Source organism: Chelonoidis abingdonii, chromosome 2 (assembly GCF_003597395.2).
Source record: "Chelonoidis abingdonii isolate Lonesome George chromosome 2, CheloAbing_2.0, whole genome shotgun sequence".
NCBI lineage: Eukaryota > Metazoa > Chordata > Testudines > Testudinidae > Chelonoidis > Chelonoidis abingdonii.
Window position 1 is genome coordinate 151,738,386 of NC_133770.1, and position 22,413 is coordinate 151,760,798.

The following is a 22,413-nucleotide window of genomic DNA, read 5'->3' on the forward strand; positions in this document are numbered from 1 at the left end:
TTAGTGTTTGAGTATAAGACTGGCTGTTGGTGAGGTGACTGACGTTGCCTGGTGCTGTAAACACACCCGTCTCCCAAGAGGTCACTTTTCTGACCGGAGCTGCATGTTACCTACCGTTTTCCCTGCAAAACTAACTTCCACAGAAGGGTCAACGCAGATCCTTTTGTCATCATGCATCTGGAACATGGACCTAAAGTAGTGCAGGCAGGAATCCTCCACTGGAGGGGGAAGAAAGACGCATTCATGTCAGATAGCTCTTGGCTGGTACAGTTTGCTGACCATCTGTGCTTCAGTGTGAGACCCAAAACCTCCCCTCAGCTGAGGGTAATGAGGGTCTGAAAGGGCAGAGGAAGCTGGTGACATTTGAAGCAGGCAGGTGACGTGGCAGGCCACCCTACAATAGTGGGCAAAGATCCTAATGTATTTGGGAGGGATAGCTCAGTGGTTTGAGCAGTGGCCTGTTAAACCCAGGCTTGTGAGCTCAATCCTTGAGAGGGCCTCAGGGGGCCTTTTAGGGAACTGGGGTAAACATCTGTCTGGGGATTGGTCCTGCTTTGAGCAGGGGTTTGGACTAGATACCTCCTGAAGTCCCTTCCAAGCCTGATATTCCAAGCCTCCAGCCCCTCTACGAACTGTCAGTGCAGAAGGGTGAGCAACAGGGACTGTCAAACCCTTGTGCTTCCTGTGTTCTGGTAGCAGCCACAAGTGTGCTAGGTGTTGCACAAACACCAGAAGGCCCGGTCCCCACCCAAGGAGCTGAAACGACTGAGGAACAGTCCCTGGAGTCCTGGTGCCCATCCCCCAGCTCTGACTACCAGGCCATGGAGAGGTATCTCTGCGCTATACGACACATACTTTGGGGCATATCCTCAGCTCTGTATATGCGGAGCTGAAAGGTGGCCATGCATACGGGCATCGCTGCTGGCTTGAGAAGGTTGGACTCTATGTCCTCGCTCTCTGCAGGCTTGTCCAGCTCCTGAGAGGAGAGAAGAGTGCTGAGAATGTATACAGGCACAGAACAACCGCAAGACAGTCCCACCAGCAGAGCAATGGCAAGAACCAGAGGATGGTATGTGGTGTGTTTGAGACCAGGTGTTTCACTGCCCTGGAGAGAGTCAAAGGCATGTGGCAAGCGGGTTACTTTGCAGCCTGTGTGGTGTTAGGGTCAGATCCAGATGCCTCTGGAGCAAGGAGCATTCTGCCAGGCACTCCAATGGGAGGAAGATTGGGCCCTTATGCTGTAACCGAGAGTCATCTTAGGGCTGTGTATGAATGGTGGCCTGCAGGGGCCAGACAGCATGGTCTGTGGGTGGGCAGAGCATGAAGCCAGGTATGGAAGTGCAAGTGCAGATGCTAACAATGAGTTGCGCCAGGGCCTGATCTGCAGAGACACTGAGCACCCACAGCTGCCTCGATGTGCAGTGGGAGCTCAGCACTTCTGACAACGCAGGGCTCTTCTGCTGAATCACCCTCATGTTCGAACCCTGCACCAAGATTCAGGCTAATCACTGCTGAGTCTTGCTGGTAGGTAGGTTCACTGAGTTCCAACAAGGGCCTGAAGCATGGGCGGCCATTGGGGGACCCAGCTGCTGGGAGAGGCTAGCCCCCGGCCCCTCCCCTTGTGCCCAAGGCCTTGCCCCTTTCCATCTCCCCCTCAGGAGCCCAGAGCACCCCCACTGTGGCCCCCTGCCTCAGTGCCAGGTGGCAAGGGGGCAAAGGCCCAGCCCTGGTGTGCCAGGCAGCAGCACTCCCGGCCCCCATGCTCCAAGTGGCACCACCCCAGCACCAACCTCCCTGACTCCCTGCGGGAGGCAGGCCAGCCAGCCCCAGCCAGCCTAGGCCAGCCAAGGCAGAGTGCTCTGGGAACCGCAGGAGGGGCCTGGCCTGGAGGCGGAGTGTGGGCAGGGCCACACTAGGCTGTTTGGGAAGGCACAGCCTACCCCTGCCTATGATACTCGGCGGGATCACAAAATATTATGTCCCTTTCACAGGCAGTGTTTACCGGTGCCTGGTCCCCGGCTCCGAGCACACAAAGGCTGACTTTCAAGTAGCCTCTCAAGCCAGCATTCAGATGAGTCGGGTGGTAAAGACTGAGCCATTTCCAGTTGAGAGCATGACCTGGGAGAGAAGGACAGCAGGGTCTGCAATCTGTGAAACTCATTGTATTCCTCGCACTCAGCTTTTATACAGTCACAGGTTCCAGGGCCACAAGGGACCATCGTGATCCAGAGAAGCTGGATATGAGTCAGCAGTGTGTCCTTGTTGCCAAGAAGGCTAACAGCATTTTGGGCTGTATAAGTAAGAGCATTGTCAGCAGATCGAGGGAAGTGATTATTCCCCTCTATTTGGCACTGGTGAGGCCACATCTGGAGTATTGCGTCCAGTTCCGGCCCCCCCGCTACAGGCTGTGGACAAATTGGAGAGAGTCCAGTGGAGGGCAACGAAAATGATCAGGGGGCTGGGGCACATGACTTATGAGGAGAGGCTGAGGGAACTGGGGTTATTTAGTCTGCAGTAGAGAAGAGTGAGGGAGTATTTGATAGCACCCGTCAACTACCTGAAGAGGGGTATGATCTTTCACTCCATATTTTTTATGAAAATATGCTTATGATATGAACATGTCATAACTGAGGTGTACTTTATGCAAGATGGGTCATGTAGGATATCACTGGAATTTAGCTGTATGCACTGGAAAGGTTATAATTTACTGAATGCGATTATCCAATTTGTGGGCCTGTAACATTTCTGTATCTGAAGTTAGTAACAGTGACTATGTATCTGTATTTCATCTATGCTTCTTTGGGTGACACCCACTGCCAACACTTCAGGTACAAAATGTAAAAGCCAGACAGGGTGGAAGGCCCATCAGCGAGGACAATGGGCTGTGAAAAGGTTTGGCCTTCCTGCAGACCCTCCATACTGCCACTGACTCATGGACACTGTGATACTACAGAGTCAGGTAGTCTGTCACCTGATACTAAACATTACCTGGGACTTCTTATAACGTTCCACGGGAAGGAAAGGGAAGGGTGGGGAGGAAGACAAAGGGACTCCTCCTTTCCATGGCCTGTCTCCCCAAGAAGAAAGACTGCAAACACCACCTGAAGGGGAGCTCAGACTGAGACAGGGGTCCAGTCTGAAAAGGAATATAACTGGAATTCTGAACCACAGAAACTTTGCAACCTGCCTAGGGTGAGAATTTACATTGTGTAACCTGTTTCTTAAGGCTATTGAGCTTAGCTTGTGTACTTTGTTTTATTTGCTCAGTAATCTGCTTTGTTCTGTCCGTCATTTCTTATATTCACTTAAAATTCACCTTTTGTAGTTAATACACTTATTTCTTGTTTGTAATATAACCCAGTTTATGTAATTTCTACCTGGGGGTAGGGGAAAAGACGTTGAGCATATCTCCCTCCACATTGAGGGAGGGGGTGAATTTCATAAAACCTTTGGGTTTGTCCCCCTTAAAGGAAGCGGGCACCAGAGTGTTGAGGGAGCCCCTAAGGCTGAATCTTCCCAGAGCAGGTCTCTGTCTCTCTGCAGCTGGGTGTGGTCCTGCCTGTCAGCTTGGCTGGAAGAGGGTTGTGAGCCTAGCCCAGCAAGGCCAGGTAAAGGAGACCCAGGTTGGCAGAACAGGGTGACTCAGTGGCACCCCAGCACATAAGGTGACACCCCAAAGGGCCCAAATCCATCACAGGGGGTTCCAAAGAGGATGGAGCTCGGCTATTCTCAGTAGCGGCAGATGACAGAACAAGGAGCAATGGTCTCACGTTGCCGTGGGGGAGGTCTAGGTTGGATATTAGGAAAAACTATTTCACTAGGAGGGTGGTGAAGCACTGGAATGGGTTACCTAGGGAGATGGTGGAATCTCCTTCCTTAGAGGTTTTTAAGGTCAGGCTTGACAAAGCCTTGGCTGGGATGATTTAGTTGGTGTTGGTCCTGCTTTGAGCAGGGGGTTGGACCAGATACCTCCTGAGGTCCCTTCCAACCCTGATATTCTATGGTCTTGTCTGAGCCCCTGGAGAGTACAGGCCAGAAACCTGCCCCACAATAATTCCTGCAGCAGATCTTTTAGAAAAACATCCCATCTTGGTTTAAAAATAGTCAGTCATGGAGAATCCACCATGACCCTTGGTAAATTGTAACTGTTAATTACTCTCTCCATTAAAAAACTGCACCTTATTTCCAGTCAACTTGTCTAGCTTCAACTCCCAGCCATTAGGTCATGTTAGACCTTCCTCTGCTAGACAGAAGAGCCCATTATCAGATCTTTGTTCCTGTGACAGGCAGGGCTGGCTCCAGGCACCAGCTTCTCAAGCAGGTGCTTGGGGTGGCACTTTCAGGTATTCGGCAGCAATTTGGCAGAGGGTCCCTCACTCCAACTCAGAGTGAAGGACCTCCCGCTGAATTGCTGCAGATCACTATCGCGGCTTTTTTTTTTTTTTTTGGCTGCTTGGGGCGGCGAAACCCCTGGAGCCGGCCTTGGTGACAGGGTGCTGGCTAAGAAAATCTGAGCCAGGGCTCTGTCACGCCAGCTCCAATCAAGAAAGGGGTATTGAAGCTGGCTGGCTAAGTCCATTGCTGATTGGCAAACGGGGAACAGCTGCCGGCCTCGTTAGCCAGGGGCTACATAAAGGCTGGCAAGAAAGAAGCCACGGGAGAAAGAAAGAGAGGGAGTGGGAACTCTCCTCTCCTGGCTGCAGGAGCTAGCAGTCCCTGAGGTTGGTTGTAGCTAGAAGGTGGTGGGAAAGTACACTGGAAATAAAGAATCTGGGTGATTGCATCAGTGCAGAGGTCTCTGGTTGGTTTGTGCACCTGGAGTCCCAAGGGTGAAAATAAACGCAGGGCAACTGGGATTGGTTTGAAATCCTGGTTTGTATCTTCCTTGGTACCCAGGCACTTCCAACAGCCCAGCCCATCTAATAGTCTAACGGCTCCACCGAACAGCCTTCACCTACCAGTAGAGTCGTACACACGGCCAACCTCAAGCTGTGGAGAGGGAAATGGAACATGTTAGGGGATCTGCCCTAGGAGAACAACAACACCACCTGGCATTCCCCCTACACTCTCCCTCTTAGGATCCTCCAGTGCTTTAAACCACGCAGCCCCCCATCAGGTAACTAGGATCCCCGTACAGGTGGGGAAAATGAGGCACAGCGTGGCAAAACGGCAGAGCCTGGAATAGACCCTGGCCCGCTTGACTCCTTGTTCTGTATTTAAAAACATAGCACAAGGCCATGCTGACGCTAGGTGCTTGTCTCGACTTACAGTGCTGCAGCGTTTCATTGGCAGCTTCTCTGCTGCAGCACTTCATGAAGATGTGACTACACTGATGGGAGAATGTAGGCGGTAGCTATGGCGACAGGAGAAGCCCTCCCACTGGCCTAGCACTGTCTACGCCAGGGTTTAGGTCAGTATAAGTGCGTCGCTCAGGGGTGTGTAGATCCAGGCTATGGCGACGCTGCAGAGTGTACAGTGGCACAGCTGTACCAATGCAGCTGCATGCTGTAGCACTGGTAGTGCGGATGCTCTAACTCAGAGGAAAGAGCTCTCCTGTTGACTTAATTACTCCAGCCCCATGCGTGACAGTAGCTATGTCCCCACCGGCGCTGAGGTTGGCGTAACGTATGTCACTCATGGGGTGACTCATTCATACCACCGAGTGACATCATTTATACTGACGTAAGCAATAGCGTGTACAGAGCCCAAGCCTAAGAGAAGCTAAATCAAAGGCAAAACAGAGCTCAGCTAGCTGCTGTTGCTCCCGTTCTACTCATTTCTATTGTGACACGATGCTCCATATTCTTTATAGAACTATGCTTATGAGATGAATATGGCATAACTAAGATATACTTTATGCAAGATGGCTCATGTGAGATCACTGGAAAAGTTCCTACTGACTGTGATTATCCAATTTGTGTGCCTGCATCATTTCTGTATCTGAAGTTAGGAATATTGATTATGTAACAATTACAACTGTGTGTGTACAGATGCTCCCCGGGTTATGCAAGACCCAGCTTACGCAAATTTGCACTTACGGAAAAAGTTCCATAAGCCAGAAATAGGATTTTCGAGTTCTGAAAATTTTTGCATAACGTATGGGTATACGTTTCCGACTCATGCAAAATTTGAGTTACGCAAGGCTTTCCGGAACAGATCGATTGTGTGAGTCGGAGGGTGTCTGTACTTGGAGAAATGCCCACCAGACAGCAGGCAATCTTCCTGAATGAGCCATTTAGGAAGGACAATAGAACGCTGAAGATACTAATCTCCCACCTCCCTGAGGAGCTTCCTGGGATGCTGCAGGAACACTACAACGCCTGGTGATAATGTCACTTGATGAAAAATACCCCCTTAGACACTGCTGGTACTTTTCCACTGGAAACATAGGCTTCCCGCCTTATGTCTATTCTATTTAAGGCTGAGAGGCAAGGCCCTTGAGACCCTCCTCCATTGCCTATCCAAGAAGAAAGACTGCTGAAAGTACCTGAAGAGACAAAGGAACTGAGCTGTGGGAAAGGCAAGGGCTGAGTCCACACTGAGACAGAGGAGACTAGTCTGTAAAGAGAAATAACTGGAACTCTGAGCTACAGAAACTCTGCATCCTGCCTACGTCAACATTTGGGGGAGAAATTACATTTTGTAACATGTTTCTTTAGCGAATCAAGCTTAGTTTGCACGGTTTGTTTTATTTGCTTAGTAATCTGCTTTGTTCTGTTGGCTATCCCTTATAATCACTTACAATCTGCCTTTTATAGTTAATAAACTTGGTTTATTATTAAACCCAGTTTGTGCAATTTCTAACTGGGGATGGAGGCAAGAAGTTGTGCATCTCTTCCTCCACGTTGAGGGAGGGGATGAATTTACTAACTTACACTGTATAGATTTCTTTACAGTGCAAGACAATATTATCTGGGATTTACCTCTTCACAGGGGGTGTGCACATGAGTGCAGGGTGAATCCTTTCACACAGATCTGACTGCAGTCGTGTCTGCAGCTGGGTGTGGTCTTGCCTGGGTGTGTGCTGGAAAGGGGTTTGAGAGCCTGGCACAGCAACCCAGTGCAAGGGAAACCCAGGCTTGCAGGGCCGGAGGGCTAAATGGGACCCCAGCACATCAGGGGGCATCCCGGATTGGGGGAGGGGGGGTCTAACCTGAAGAGGGGTACTGAGGTACATGTGTGGTACTGGGAAATGGGGTGGGGGAATTGGACTGGCCCCAAAACAAGATTTAATGAAAAATCTTGATGTTTCAACATTTGCTTCCATTCTGATGCAGAACAAAACTAATACCTTGTGAACTGGGGAGAGGGATTGACTAGCCCATCCCAGAATGGCGAGTAGCTGGCCTTCTAAGGCATTCCCTTCATTCAGGCTAGGGACTTGAACCTTAGGGCAGGTCTCAACTATGGGGCTAAGTCGACCTAAGTTACGCAACTCCAGCTACATGAATAACGTAGCTGGAGTTGACGTACCTTAGACTGACTTATTGCGGTGTCTACACCGTGCTGGGTCGACGGGAGAAACTCTCCCATTTACTTACTTTATTCTTTTCGTTCCAGTGGAGTACCGGAGTTGATGGGAGAGCAATCGGCAGTTGAATTAGTGGGTCTTCTCTAGACTCACTAAATTGACCCCTGGTGGATCAGTCGCCATGTGTCGATCCCCTGGTAAGTGGAGACAAGCCCATAGACTCCTACATCCCAGGCGTGCTCTAGACAAGTAGCTATTTTGGCAGTCTCTTGCTCTAATTTTGATCAGAAATCCCATCCTGGACCTGAGAAACCTTTCTGGCAAAAGTTTAGTCAAAATAGATGTGTTTCTGTGAAAACGCCCAGTTTCAGAAAACCAAGATTTTGTCAAAAAGTGCCTGACCAGCTTCAGTCAGCAGTAGCTGAGGTAATTCCTGGCTGCCTAGAAAAGTGGTGACTGACTAGGAAAGAGACAGGGACAAAAATCTAGGAACATATGTTACAGTGGACAAGACAGACAATTTCATCCCCATGTTACCACAGTGTGCCAGAGGCAGGAGCAAGGTAAGGGGGAGAGAGTTCATAGGTAGAATTGCAATGAATGACTGGAGTAAGGATAAATTATTGACCCACTGGAGAACTGTAACCAGTTGTGGAGATCGCTACTCGGAGACAACAGATGATTCCTAAAGAGCCTCTTGGGAGCAGGGCTGGCCAGAAAACAAGAATCCTGTTTCACACCTTTTCAAAGTTTTGGCCTTTGTTTTGTTTTGCACTGGGACAAGCAGAGCTCTTTGAAACCTTTCACAAAAAAACAGAGAGCATGAGTACACACCACTAGAACAGCCCACTGGGAAGGGCACTCAGCTGCAATGGAGGAGAAAATAGCTCAGGTCCCTGCTCTGCCTGATTCAGAGGAAGGACATGAAGGTGGGTCTCCCATACCCTAGGTGAGGACCCTAACCACCTGGCTATTGGCTATTCTGAGATGCATTGGTCTCTCTTTCTCTCTCCCTCCCTCCCAGCAAATTCTCAACCAGCTCTACTTGGGAGTGAGCATTGCCTCTATGCAGGTTGCCACATCCATGCATGCAACATCATCAGGAAAATATCTGCTGGCGTGGTACAGTCACCTGGCTCTGCCAAGATGCTTACATCTGGTGTCACTCACCTTGAACACTCCAATGATGGAATCCGCTCGCACAGCCCTTGAGTTTAGCACCTAGCAAACAAATCCAAAACTTTGGTTCACTGTTCCTGTGCTAGGAGGCGAAGCCCCTGTCTTCGCCGCCACCCACCTGAGGGACAGCATGATGGCTCTATTACCCACAATTCCCAGCTCCGTGGTGCTGACATGAAGGGTCTGTAGGACTGATTCTTCAATACCTGGCACCCTGTCTCATCACTTACACCGGCGTAAAATGCTACACAATCAGAATTCTCCAAGCACCTTGCACAGGAGAAATGACTGCATAAGGTGCAAAGCAGAGAAGAATTGGACTTCAAGTCTTGAAAGCCCAAAATGGCAACTAGGCTCTGTGAACATAAAGTTCATAGAGTCATAAGTCTAAAGGCTAGAAGGAACCATTGTGATCTTCTCGTCCTGCATAACACAGGCCACCGGACTTCCCCGCATTAATTCCTTCTTTGAGTCCAATAGCTGCGGTTGAACTAGAGCAGATGTTTTTCTAAAACATCCAATCTCGATTTAAAAATGGTCAGTGATGGAGAATCCACCATGACCTCTGATAAGTTGTTTCAATGGTTAATTACACTCAGGGTTAAAAATTTGCCCCTGTATTTGCCTGGCTTCAACTTTCATCTATTGGATTTTGTTATACCTTTGGCTGCTAGACTGAAGAGCTCTCTGTTTTCAAATTTCATTTCCTCATGCAGGAACTTATAGACTGTGATCAAGTCACTGGATACCTCACACGCTCCTTAACCTACCTTTTTGATAAGCAAAATAGATTGAGGTCCTGGAGTCTCTCACTATAAGGCATGTTTTCTACTCCTTAAATGTTCTCGTGTCTCTCCTCTGAACCTTCTCCAGTTTATCAACATCTATCTTAAAATGCAGGCACAAAAGTGGACACAGTATTCTAGTATTGATCTCACTGATAAGAGAGATTTTGAGCTGCTCTGTTTTCCTAAGCACAGCGCTGAAAACGTTGCTTTGCCACCATTAACTGAAAATGGGGGAAGAGCGAAAATAAAATGAACGAAATTGGGAAGGAATATGGTGGCAACAGTAGAGCTTAATGTTAAGATGCATAAATTAACAATTGGATACATAGTGAAAGGGATAAGGTAATTGTTTACAGTTTAATAGTTTGGTAAAATGTTGGCACATAGCCAAAGAGAGTGAGGCATCAGTTTCAATTTAGCCTATAGCAAGTATGTTGGCAGACAAGTGTAGCCTGGGGTAAAGGTCACTCCCCCTATGCAGGGCGGGGTCAGTCCAAAACTAGGTGAGGGTCACCAGACCATAACAGTAAACAGACTATAACACTAAGACTTGTTATGTAACAGCTTTGACTGACAGCCAGATTTAGCAGTTGTGATTGGACTACAAGTATGGACCAATCAGAGAGGGTTTAAAGGTGATTGGAAGATAGAGTATGCTCACATTGGGATTGGGAAACAAGCCAATCTGAAAGGGTTTAGCGGCTGGTAAAACTGAATAAAAGGCAGGCAGGCGGCAGGCAAAAGTCAGTCAAGATGGGGAACCAGGAGAAGATCGGATCAGAAGAAAGAAACCTAAAAGGGCAAAGAACAGCAGAGAAGACGACCTGAAAGAAGCAGCAGAAGCTGCAGCACCAGTGACAGGACAGAACAGAACGGGCTGTAGACAGCGCAGGGGGGAGAGAAGCCTAAGGAGAAGAAGCATGCTAGTTATAGGATAAGATACAGGACAGAAATAGGATTAATGAGGGAGTATGTTTTCTATAACAAAGTTGAGTGTCTGGGGTGTGTGTTTGTTACTATGTATAAAGTTTATTCAGATTGGTGTCAGTGTCCTGACACCATGTGCAGAACATAATCACCTAAGCCATTTCAATGGTATGACTTGACAGGGTACTTTAACTTGTATACCTGCGCTGTAGGATGTGCTGATAACTTGTTTAATCGATGCAATTTCTATTCAGTGCTTCATAGGGATTTACATTTAACAACTCCATTATTGCTGAACCTATTGTCAGTAATAATACAAATATTTTTGTTTTGGAAATATACTGCCTGTGTGTTAATCCTTTGAATGGAAGGCTGTATCTGCGTCTTCCCAAGGGTAAACAGATCAAGTCTATCCTGGGAAATTTCCTGAAGGGCCTAGGGAGATCCTTGGTAAACCCTGGCAATTCTACTTTCACCTTGCTAGAACAGATTAATAGGTTAATATTTAGGGAACCCAGAAGTAAGCAACAGGAGAGCTACTCGGGGATCACTCTGTTCCTGGAGTAACAATTAACGGAGGTAAAACACCTCCATACTCTCCTGTTTATGCACACAAGGATTGCATTAGCCCTTGGGGCCACAGCATGACGCTGGGAGCTCACATTCAGCTGATTATCTACCACAAACCCCAAGTGTCACTGCTTTCAAGAACAGAGTCTCTCATCCTGTAAACATGGCCTACATTTCATTCCCAGATGTATACATTTATATTTAGCCATATTAAACACATTGTTAGCTTGCACACAGCTAATCAAGTGACCCAGATAGCTCTGTATAACTGACCTGTCCTCTTCATTACCTACCCATCACCCAATTTTTGCATCACCTGCAAACTTTATCAGTGATGATTTTGTTTTCTTCGAGGTCATTGATGAAAATGTTAAACAGCACAGGGCCAAAAATCCCACTAGCAATACACCCGCTTGATGATGATTCCCTTTTTACAATTACATTTTGAGACCTATCAGTAGACAGTTTTTAATCTACATAATGTGTCATGTTGATTTTGTATCATTCTAATTTCTTAATCAAAATATTGTGCAACAAAAAGTCAAATGCCTTACTACTGTCTAAGTATATTACATCAATCTTATTACCTTTATCAACAAAACTTGTAATCTCATAAAAAAAAAAAGACATGAAATTAGTTTGACGGGATCTACTTTTGTGCTTGCACCATCAGAAAGAACTCCAATTACACAGGAAAGCTCCTCGCCCTCTCCACTTTGACCCAATGATGTATTTACTTTGGGGCCAAGTCCTGGGTCCCCCTTGTGACAGAGGCCCATTGGCAGACAGCCCGCTGTTTCTGCAAACAACTCGCATCTCAGGCCTGACAAACTCACTACACCAAACACGACTTATGGGGTATTTATTCATAAAGAGTAACATGTAATGCATCTATAGAAAACTCACAACTTGTCAAGATTCATAATATGAAATGTATGTACAGGACTATTTCAGGAATAATGTATTTCAGACCGTTGGAACTGCTTAGGTGATTATGTTCTGCACATGGTGATCAGGACACTGACACCAATCTGAATAAACTATAAACTTTATACATAGTAACAAACGCACATCTCAGACACCCAACTTTATTATAGCAAATATACTCCCTCATTAATCCTATTTCTGATCCTATCCTGTAACTAGCATGCTTCCTCTCCTTAGGCTTCTCTCCCCCTTGCTCTGTTTATGGCTCATTCTGTTCTGTTCTGTTCTGTCACATGCATCCGACCAAGTGAGTATTCACCCACGAAAGTTTATGCTCCAATACCTCTGTTAGTCTATAAGATGCCATAGGACTCTTTGTTGCTTTTTACAGATCCAGTCTAACATGGCTACCTCTCTGATACTTTTCAGAAATAATGTAACTATACTGACTGTATGCTTTATGGACTTGGAGTAAAAGTTAGTTACTAGGGGATAAATTGTTTCGGTGATGGCCCTTTCTGGCAGGAGGGAGTTGTCACTCCTCCCAGGTTAACCAGTGAGGTATGCAAGGCACCAGCCTTGTTCCATCTCAAGACTATCAATGGAAAACCAGAACAAACAACTGCAAAAAGTTGAAACCACTTGGAGGTGAAAAAGAGACATTATAACAGACGGAGAATCACTCTGTCTGTGAATAGACTCAAAAGACTGTTTCAGTATAACACCTAGTGGAGAGAGGTCCTCTGTATCCATTCACCGAGGAGACATCTTGGGGGGCTAGGGAGTTTTCAGGAAGGTTTGGATCTTGGTTCCAATCACCGACTGAACTTTTGGGGAAAACTTCCTTTATTAGCTAGGAAAGGGAACTGTTAATAAACGTAGGTCCTAGTGCGCTGTTTATGATTTTGGTTTATATTGTGATCATTTGTTTCCGCCACTCTCTTGTTTCTGGTGGAATCTTTATTCTTTCTTAAATGAACTTTTTTGTTTTATTAGAGGTGCTCACAAGTGCTGTGCATTGCACAGATGCAGTGATTTAAAGTCAAACTGGCAAACTGGGGCAGAAGTTCCAGGATTTGTGTGAGTAGCCAGTGTCAGAGGCTGGATATCAAGAATACTTCAAAAGGACTTGGGGACTAGGGGCACCTCTTGTTAACCTGCAAGGCAAAGACAGGGCTGGCCTAGCCCAGAGGAGAGGGCTTAAGTGTCTGAAAGGCTGGTGATTTCAGGGAGCTGGCACCCACCCACCATTGGCAAGGCTCCCTCATGCTGGAGGCAGGGGGTAATAAGATGATTCATTATCACACAGTGGCTCACTGTGTCACAGGGTAGTTTTGTGAGGGAGTTTAGAGGGAGAGTGTGTGTGTGTGTGTGCCTAGATACACTTAAGATTCTTTAAACATAAAGCCAAAAACACCCCCTGATAAAAACAAAAACAACAACAAAGAAACACGCTTCAGGCATAAAAAGAGAATGCAGGCAGACATCCATCAACAGAGTGGGGGCTACCTAGTTTCTTGCAGCATGTATGATTACCTGCCCTATGGGCAGGTGGCGTTTGTGTGCATTCGGTGCAAGGAGCTCCTGGCCCTCACAGACCATGTATGGGCTTTGGAGACCAGAGTGGCTGAACTGGAGGAGCTAAGAGAGACAGAGAGGTACATAGATGAGACTTTCCGGGACACAGTAGAAGAGTCCCATCCCCGGTCTGATAGCCTCTGTGCTGTTGAGGAGGATGAAAGTCTCAGGGAAGGAGAATATCCAACCGGAGCAGAGGGAAACGATCCCATAGTTGGAACCCTCTTTCCAGATGATGTTGGGGTATCCTCTCACACTGAGGATACCTCTTCAGGGGAGGGAACTCCAGTTATTAGGAAGAGACAGGTACTAGTTATGGGGGATTCAGTCATTAGAAATACAGATAGCTGGGTTTGCGATGACCAAGAGAACCGTATAGTGACTTGCCTGCTTGGTGCGAAGGTTGTGGATCTCTCGAGACATCTAGACAGACTTATGTGTAGTGCTGGGAAGAAGCCAGTGGTCGTGGTACATGTAGGTACCAATGACATAGGGAAGGATAGGAGAGATGTCCTGGAGGCCAAATTTAAGCTGCTAGGTAAGAGATTGAAGTCCAGGACCTCCATGGTAGCATTCTCTGAGATGCTTCCAGTTCCACGCAAAGGGCCAGTTACACAGGCAAACTGCAGGGTCTCAATGTGTAGCTGAGATGATGGTGTAGGGAGGAGGGGTTTAGATTGATTAGGAACTGAGGAAACTTTTGGGAAAGGGGGAGCCTATACAGGAAGGATGGGCTCCATCTAAACCAAAATGGAACCAGATTGCTGGCATTTAACATTAAAAAGGTCGTAGTGTAGTTTTTAAACTAAGGGCTGGGGGAAAGCCGACAGGTGCAGAGGAGCACATGGTTTGGACAGACACCCCCCTGAGGGGAGGATCTATTAATGGAGATTCTCTATGTCCTGGTAAGGAGGAGAGGATGGAAGATGATGAAATACAGGCAGGATCTGATGAGAAACAGTCAAATGAAAAAAGTCCCATTCAATTAGATCATGTAATGGCAGACAGCTAAAAAGTGACACATTTTTAAAGTGCTTATATACAAATGCTAGAAGTCAAAATAATAAGATGGGTGAACTAGAGAGCCTCGTATTGAATGATGATATTGATGTAATAGGCATCACAGAAACTTGGTGGAATGAAGATACTCAATGGGACACAGTAATAGCAGGGTACAAAAATATATCGGAAGGACAGAACAGGTCGTAATGATGAGGAAGGGGCACTATATGTGAAAGAAAGTGTAGAATCAAATGAAGTGAAAACCTTAAATGAACCAAACTGTACCATAGAATCTCTATGGATAGTAATTCCATGCTGGAATAATAAGAATATAGCAGTCGGAATATATTACTGACCACCTGACCAGGATAGTGATAGTGACTGTGAAATGCTCAAGGAGATTAGAGAGGCTATAAAAATTGGAATACAGAAGCAGTGAGACACAAAAAGGCATCCTTTAAAAGTGAAAGTTAAATCCTAGTGAGGAAAATAGAAAGGAACATAAACTCTGGCAAATGAAGTGTAAAAATATAATTAGAAATACTAAAAAAGAATGTGAAGAAGAGCTAGCCAAAGACTCAAAAAGTAATAGCAAAAATTGTTTTTAAGTACATCAGATGCAGGAAGCTGCTAAACAACCAGTGGGGCCACTGGACGATCAAGGTGCTAAAGGAGCACTCAAGGACGATAAGACCATTGCAGAGAAACTAAATTAATTCTTCACATCACTCTTCATGGCCGAGGAGGTGAGGGAGATTCCTAAACCTGAGTGTAGCAGAGCGCAAAGACTCACTGGTGTGGCACCTCCTGCTAGTCATCTCGGAACTAGCTCTTTTCCAGGCTCAGAGCACCCTCTGCCGGCCCGTGTCTCACCTGCCTCAGGCCCTGTATCCCTCCTGGACCCCAGTGCCCTTTTACCTTGGGGTTCTGAGACCAGCAGGTTGAAAACGAACAAAATGAAGTATTTCTGCATACAGTCAACCTGTGGAACTCTTTGCCTGGGAGGTTGTGAAGGCCAAGACTATAACAGGGTGCAAAAAAGAACTAGATAAGTTTATGGAGGATAGGTTCATCAATGGCTATTAGCCAGGATGGGCAGGAATGGGGCCCCTACCCTCTGTTTGCCAGAAGCTGGGAATGGGCGACAGGGGATGGATGATTTGATGATTAACTGTTCTCTTCATTCTCTCTGGGGCACCTGGCATTGGCCACTGTCAGATAACATGATATTGGGCTAGCTGGATCTTTGGTCTGACCCAGTATGGCTGCTCTTATGTTCACCTCAAGAACAGTTCACCCCTCCAAGGGTCAAATAAGAGAAGATTTTTCATGACTCCCTGGTATGTTTTGTTGTGGCCCCCTGGGTACCTTGATCACTCAGATATTGCTCCTGGCTCCAGTCTCACACTGGTGTAACTTGGGAGTAAACCCATTTAAATCGATGCTAGGATACTGTGTCCAATGAACATGCTGGTTGCTCTCTTTCCCCTGGCACATCACGTCTGATTCACTCTTTCACCAATTTCAAGGCCAGAAGGGATCATTAGGTCTTCTAGTCTCTGTTATGCAGTGCTAAGTCATATGCCTTACTGTAGCGGGGCAGTCGCCCGCTCCAGCCCTGGAAGGGTTAAAGCCGGCCTGGGAGAGGGCTGAGGCTGGGAAGCAAAGCCTGGGCTGATTGGGGAAGGCAGTAACAGCTGGGGCCATGCCTCAATCTGGCCCAGCTGGTCCCTATAAGAGACTGCGAGCCAAAAGCCCAAAGAGTCTCTCTCTGCTTGTAGAGAGAGAAGGGCCTGGCTGCTAGGGAGCTGAGCAGGGTACTGAGAGTGGAGCAGGGCTGGGGGAAGATTAGAGGAGCTGGGGAGCTCCAGCCTGGAAAACCCCCAGGCTGCAGGCCTAGCTGAGGGCCTAAGATAAGTACTGGGGTTGCAAAGGGGCAGCCTAGCAATAGGGGGAGGCAGCAGGTCCAACCCAACCTTGCCTGTGATGTGTGGCTGACACTGCAGTCTGGCCCAGGGCAAGTTGGGGACTGGCAGTAGCCTATGAGTGAGGCAAGGTGGGGGTAGTGAGTGGGGGTTCCCCTGAGTGAGGAGACCCGGAGAAACAGTAGGGGTACTGTCAGGGGGCAGCACCCACTGAAAGGGTCACCCAGGGTCTGGTAGGGACACGGGGGCCAGCGGTAGCGCGACACCGGCTGACAGGGGGCGCTCCAGAGGCTGGAAGCTAATTCCCCAAGACAACCAGCAGGAGGACCCGCAGGGGTGAGTCTGCGCCCGATTACACTTACCACAGGCTAAGTCTATTACAGCTACTCAGTTACCTTTACCCACCAACGTGTAACCTCGGCAAAGCAAGAAACCAGGATTGTTTGACAAGCCCTCTTTTCCATAAAACTATGTTGACCAGTATTTTATTATATTCTTAGCCTTTAATTCAATATCAGTTGACTCCCATATCAACTTTTCCATTATTTTCCATCTAAGATTGATGTCAGGCTAACCGGCCTATAGTTACCCTGGTCTTCCCACTTACTCTTTTTGGGTACATCTACACTGCAAAAACACCCCACAGCAGTGACTCTCGGAGCCTGGATCTACACACTCTGAATTGCTGGACTTGTGCTACAGTCTAAAAACAGTTGTGTAGACGTTCCCAAATGGGCTGGAGCCCAGGGCAGAGGGTGGGCTTCAGAGCCCAAGTGGGAACATCTATGTGACTATTTTTAGTGCCATAGTGCGAGTCCTGTGAGCTTGAGGCTGGAAACCTGGGCTCTGAGACATGCTGCCACAGGGATTTTTTGCAGGGTAGACATAATCTTTGAATGCTGGTACAACATATGCACTCTTCCAGTTTTCTGGAATTTCTTGCATACAACTGAAGTTTTGTCTGTTGAATTCAGCACCAGTAAAACAGCCTATTATGGGGGCAAGATTTTACTTTCTGTCCTTAGATGGAGTTGGCTTGGGGCAATATGTTTAGTTTCCTCTCAGGACAAAAAACTCTTGCTAATCTATAGTTGCTTTGACCCACTCCACCCTTGTACCAAGACTCATGTTACAGTGTCCCGTGATAGCCATGTATGAACCATGGTTAATTCTTATGCAGTCAGAAGACACCACTAAGCATGCTCAGGAAATGCATAGTAATGGCCCACTAATGCTGAGTGACATCAAGTTTAGCCTATCAGCAAACAGACTCAACACCAACTGTTAGAAGAAAAGAGTTAGAGGGCAGGGTGCTTCAAGGTTCTTCAGTGCCAGGAGAGTAAAAGGGGAGACTCAGGTCAACCAGGTAGAAGAGAAGTGATGCAAGGTGTCTCCTGCCCTTCATCTGGCCTATACCTGGAGTAGCAGGGAAGGTCCTGCCAGGGAGTTGTGAGATGCAGGAAGCCAGCTCCAGAGGTAGAGGGTTCTGGTCTCACTATCATACCTGTATGGTTATGGTCTCGTCAAAGAGCTGAGTAGGCGTCTCATGGAAGTTCTGGAAAAATATCTGAGAAAAACAGGGAGAGGTAAATTTAGCGCAGTCCCAAACCTGCCTGCGCTCTCTGGGGAGCTCAGGATTTCACTCACATGCAGTCAGAGTTGTCAGTTTTGGTTGGATGTATTCACAGAGCTTTCATCACATGACATAATCTTAAACTCCAGGATTTAGTTGGGAGTTGGTGCTGCTTTGAGCAGAGGGTTGGACTAGATGACCTCCTGAGGTCCCTTCCAACCCAGATATTTTAGGATTCTATGAGGCTGGCAACCCTACATGCATCACCCCATATTAGTCCCTTTAGGAGTCCAATCCAGACACTGTCCTGGGGAGGAAGACTATAACTCACAGGGATGGCTGCATCCCTCCTCAATCTTGTCTCCAACTCTCTCAATAACTGGTGCCCTGGGGCCATCCTATGTGGAATTTGAAATTGGCTCACAGATTAGAGGGCCCTCCCCAGCACAGGCTGGATAAGTCCACAAAAGCAGGCATGGAACCACATGATACCCACCCACCTCATTAAAATAAGGGTTGTTCCCCGTTTTGATTCTCGTCCTGTACACGTGGTCGCCGATGAAGACCTTCACCACGGGCTTGATGTTGTTTCCCTGGAGCTGGCGGCCTTCAATGATCCTCACACGCACCTGCAGTGAGAAATACAGCGGTATGATTTAAAGGGTCTCAGGGCAGGGATGTTTTGTTAGCTTAGCTGGGCTCCACTGCTCGAACTGGTCTCAACGCCACCCTGACCTGAGGCAGGACATGCCAATGGCAAAGCAACTCCAGAATAATATCATCCATTTTCCAAGGCATCAGCTCCATCCAAGGTAGCAGGATGAAGCCCATGGATGAAGGAATATATGGCTGGGATCCTCATATCCTACTACGGAGAGGGAACTAATTCTGGCAAACTAGGTCTATCGCTGTGGGAAAAGGACTGACTTGGCCATTGAGACCCATGTATTGACCACCTTTACCACGGGGCCTAGGCTATATGGGGGTGGGGGGAATCGCTCCTTGACGGATCTAATTTTTCCATGGTTCGCAATACCTGGAAGTCCTGTTTTTTGTCTGCGAGTTCTCTTCTGGAATTTATTCTGCTACTGAGTCCTTCCCTCTGATGATCCTTTCCTGTGATACTCCGGATGGCTGTGGTGACCCCACTGTGTGCCCCTGGAGATGGTCAGAAAGGGAATGGATTGACCTGGGGTGGATGACCTAGAAGAATAATCCTTTCCCACAGAGCAAGTCAAAACAAACATTCTCTGCTCCTCCTTTGGCAGCTTTGTCAAGGACGGTGTCAGACATGGGAGCTTTAATTTCACTGGTTTGATACATTGTGCCTGTGGCTGCAGAGTGTTCAGGATCAAAGCAGTTAAGTCAGAATCTGGGACACAGATCATTGGGTGTGAGGAGCCTAAGAGCATGTCCCATATAAATGCTCCATTACATGCAGTCTGAATGATCTCAATACACACGTACCACATTGTGCCAATGGGGGGGTGAGCTCTGATCTTCACAGGGATCAAGTGAGAGTCTTGCTGCACAACTGCACAGATGGATAAGGGCTAAAAGGAGATCCCGTAAATACCTGAGCAGGCTATCCAGGTTGCTGGAGCCTGCATATGGGCTGGACAGGGGGAGGACTGAGAGAAAAACATCCAGCCTTGATTTGAAAATTGCCAGTGATGGAAAATCCACCATGACCTTTGGTAAGTTTTTCCAATGGTTAATTACCATTGCTGTTAAAAATGTATGTCTTCTTTCCAGTCTGAATTTGTCTAGCTTAAACTCCTAGCCATTTGACTGTGTAATACCTTTCTCCGCTAGACTGAAGAGCCCATTATTAAATATTTGTTCCCTATGTAGATACCGACAGATTGTGATTAAGTCACCTCTTAACTTTGTTTTTATTAGACTCAAGGAGCTCCGTCTATTTAGTTTATCACTATAAGGCAGATTTTCTAATCCGTTGATCACTCTTATGGCTCTTCTATGAATCCTTTCCAATTTATCAATATCTTTCCTGAACTGAGGGCACCAGAACTGGACAAAGTATTCCAGCAGTGGTCATACCGGTGCCAAATACAGAGATAAAATAACCTCTTGACTCCTACTCAAAATCCTACTTTTTACGTGTCCAATGATCACATTAGCCATTTTGGCCACAGCATTTTTCTGGGATCTTATGCATGGCCCCCCAGTTAGTCACTGTTTCCCAGGATAGACTCCCCCTGTGCTGCAAGTATGGCCTACATTTTTTGTTTTATATTTAGTCATATTAAAACACACATTGTTTGCTTGTGCTCAGTTTACCAAGTGTATCCAGATCACTCTGTATCAATGACCGGTCCTCTTCATTATTTATCACTCCCCCAATTCTTGTGTCATCTGCAAACTTTATCAAGGATGATTTTAAGTTTTCTCCCAAGTCATTGATAAAAATGTTAACTAGCATAGGGCCAAGAACTGATCTCTGCAGGACCACACTAGAAACACACCTGGTCAATGATGATTCCCCATTTACAATTACATTTTGAGACCTATCAGTTAGTCAGTTTTTAATCCATTTACTGAGTGCCGTGTTAATTTTATATCATTCCCATCGTAAAATTATATAAAGTTAGTTTGACAGGATGTATTTTCCATAAACCCTTGTTGATTGGCACTAATTATATCACCTGTCTTTAATTCTTTATTGAGTTCCATATCAGCTGCTCTATTACCTTGCCCAGGATCAATGTCAGGCTGACAGGCCCATAATTACCCAGGTCATCCCGTTCACTGTTTTTAAAAATTGGCACAATACTAGTCTTTTTCCAGACTTTTTGAACTTCCCCAGTATTCCAAGACTCATTGAAAAATTAACATTAACTGTCCAGTGAGCTCCTAAGACAGCTCTTTAAAAACTCTTGGATGCAAGTTATCCGAAGTTGCTGATTTAAAAATGTTTAATTTAATTTAAAAATGCTTCTGTTTAACATCCTCATGGCATACTAGTAGAATGGAAAAAGTGTCATCACCATATGAAGAAATTACATCCCAAATAGGTTTTTATTCTGTCCCTAATGCATGCCAGAAATAGTTATTGAACACTTCTGCCTTTTCTACTTCATTACTTATAATTCTACCATTTCCACTGAATAATGGACCAATACCATTGTCAGGATTCTTTTTGTTCCTAATATTCTTAAAAATCTCCTTTTTATTGTCCTTAACTCTGCTGGCCATACATTTCTCCTCCTTTCCCTTTGCTTCTCTTTACAATTTTCTACAATTAATAGCTTCTGATTTATATTCATTACTATCAACTTCCCCGTCTTCCATTTATGTATATTTTTTTAATTTTTCATATCCACCTTCATTTCTCCTCTAAATTAGGTTGGTTTTTTTTTTTTAAGTGGTATGGCCTTCTTTCCTGGTTGTGGGATTGTAGCTTTGGGGACATCTGTTACAGTATTCTTAAACAATTTCCAATGATCTTTCATATTTTCCTGATTAAATTCTCCCTCTCGGATTATTTGGATCATAATTGTTTTCAGTTTTGTGAATTTGGCTCTTAAAGCACCAAGTCTGTCTGTCTGGCTAACTTGTCAGGACTATATTCTGTTTGCACATTATATAGGTGATCAAATCATGATCCTCTCTACCTAAGCTACCATTAATTTTTAGTCCTGTGATCAGTTCCTCTTTATCTGTTAAGATGAGGTCTAAAATAGAATTCCTCCATGTTGGATGCTGCACTTCTAGATTTAGGAAATTGCCATCTATAATATTTAGAAATTCCAGGGATGTTCTGGTACTGGCAGCATGAGACGTTCAACAAGTATCACTCAAATGTAATTCCTGCCCACTCTGTCAGCCCATGTCCAAGTGCTGGTGCAGAGAGGGAAGCAAGCTATGTTAGCCAAAGGGCTACTACTTCACTTCTGCAAGGGAGCAAGGGGGAAGTAGGGACTAGACCATCATTCCCAACGTCGAAGCGTGGCCCCAACCCACAGAGATTAGAGTTGGCAAAGCACCTATCAGATCACTTGCCCATCCTCTCCTGAGCCAGGTGGTGCTGTCCCATGTGGCTCATTCTCCAGGGCTTTGTCCAGTTCAGTTTTACTAGATGCAAGCAATGGGGCCTCTACCACTTCTCTTAGGAGATGATTCCACATGGCACAGGGAGGAAATGGGCATCATAATGGTCTCTGGAACTGGTGGGAACAGTAACATACTCATTATGGGGTGGGGATGTGTGAGATGGAGTCAGGTTGGGGTACTTTTCCCCTCCCCCGCATGCTTTTCCCCCAAACTCAGGAAAACTCCCCTCACAAGAAACCGAGGCCAAGTTGATCTGGAAAATGTAAACATGATAAATTACATTTACAGCACAGGAAGGTCCAATCAGCAGATGCTCACTTACTTTCACCACTGGCTTTTTGTTTTCCTGGCTCCCCTGTCGCCTTGAGTCCTGGAGGGGTGTAGGAGGCACTTAAATTG

At 46.4% G+C, this 22,413-nt stretch overlaps 1 protein-coding gene across 1 annotated transcript in view; it reads right to left on the bottom strand.

Annotated features, from left to right (window-relative positions):
* Window positions 1-22,413, bottom strand: part of FER1L5 (fer-1 like family member 5) — a 100,067-nt gene that overhangs the window by 71,369 nt on the left and 6,285 nt on the right. Inside the window, exons 4-11 of the mRNA XM_075062003.1 lie at window positions 18,977-19,098; window positions 18,441-18,569; window positions 17,872-17,934; window positions 8,642-8,692; window positions 4,959-4,989; window positions 2,003-2,118; window positions 856-976; window positions 115-218 (exon numbers count right to left, since the gene is read on the bottom strand). Of these exons, the coding sequence (XP_074918104.1) occupies window positions 115-218; window positions 856-976; window positions 2,003-2,118; window positions 4,959-4,989; window positions 8,642-8,692; window positions 17,872-17,934; window positions 18,441-18,569; window positions 18,977-19,098 (737 nt within the window). The remainder of the gene's footprint in view (window positions 1-114; window positions 219-855; window positions 977-2,002; window positions 2,119-4,958; window positions 4,990-8,641; window positions 8,693-17,871; window positions 17,935-18,440; window positions 18,570-18,976; window positions 19,099-22,413) is intronic.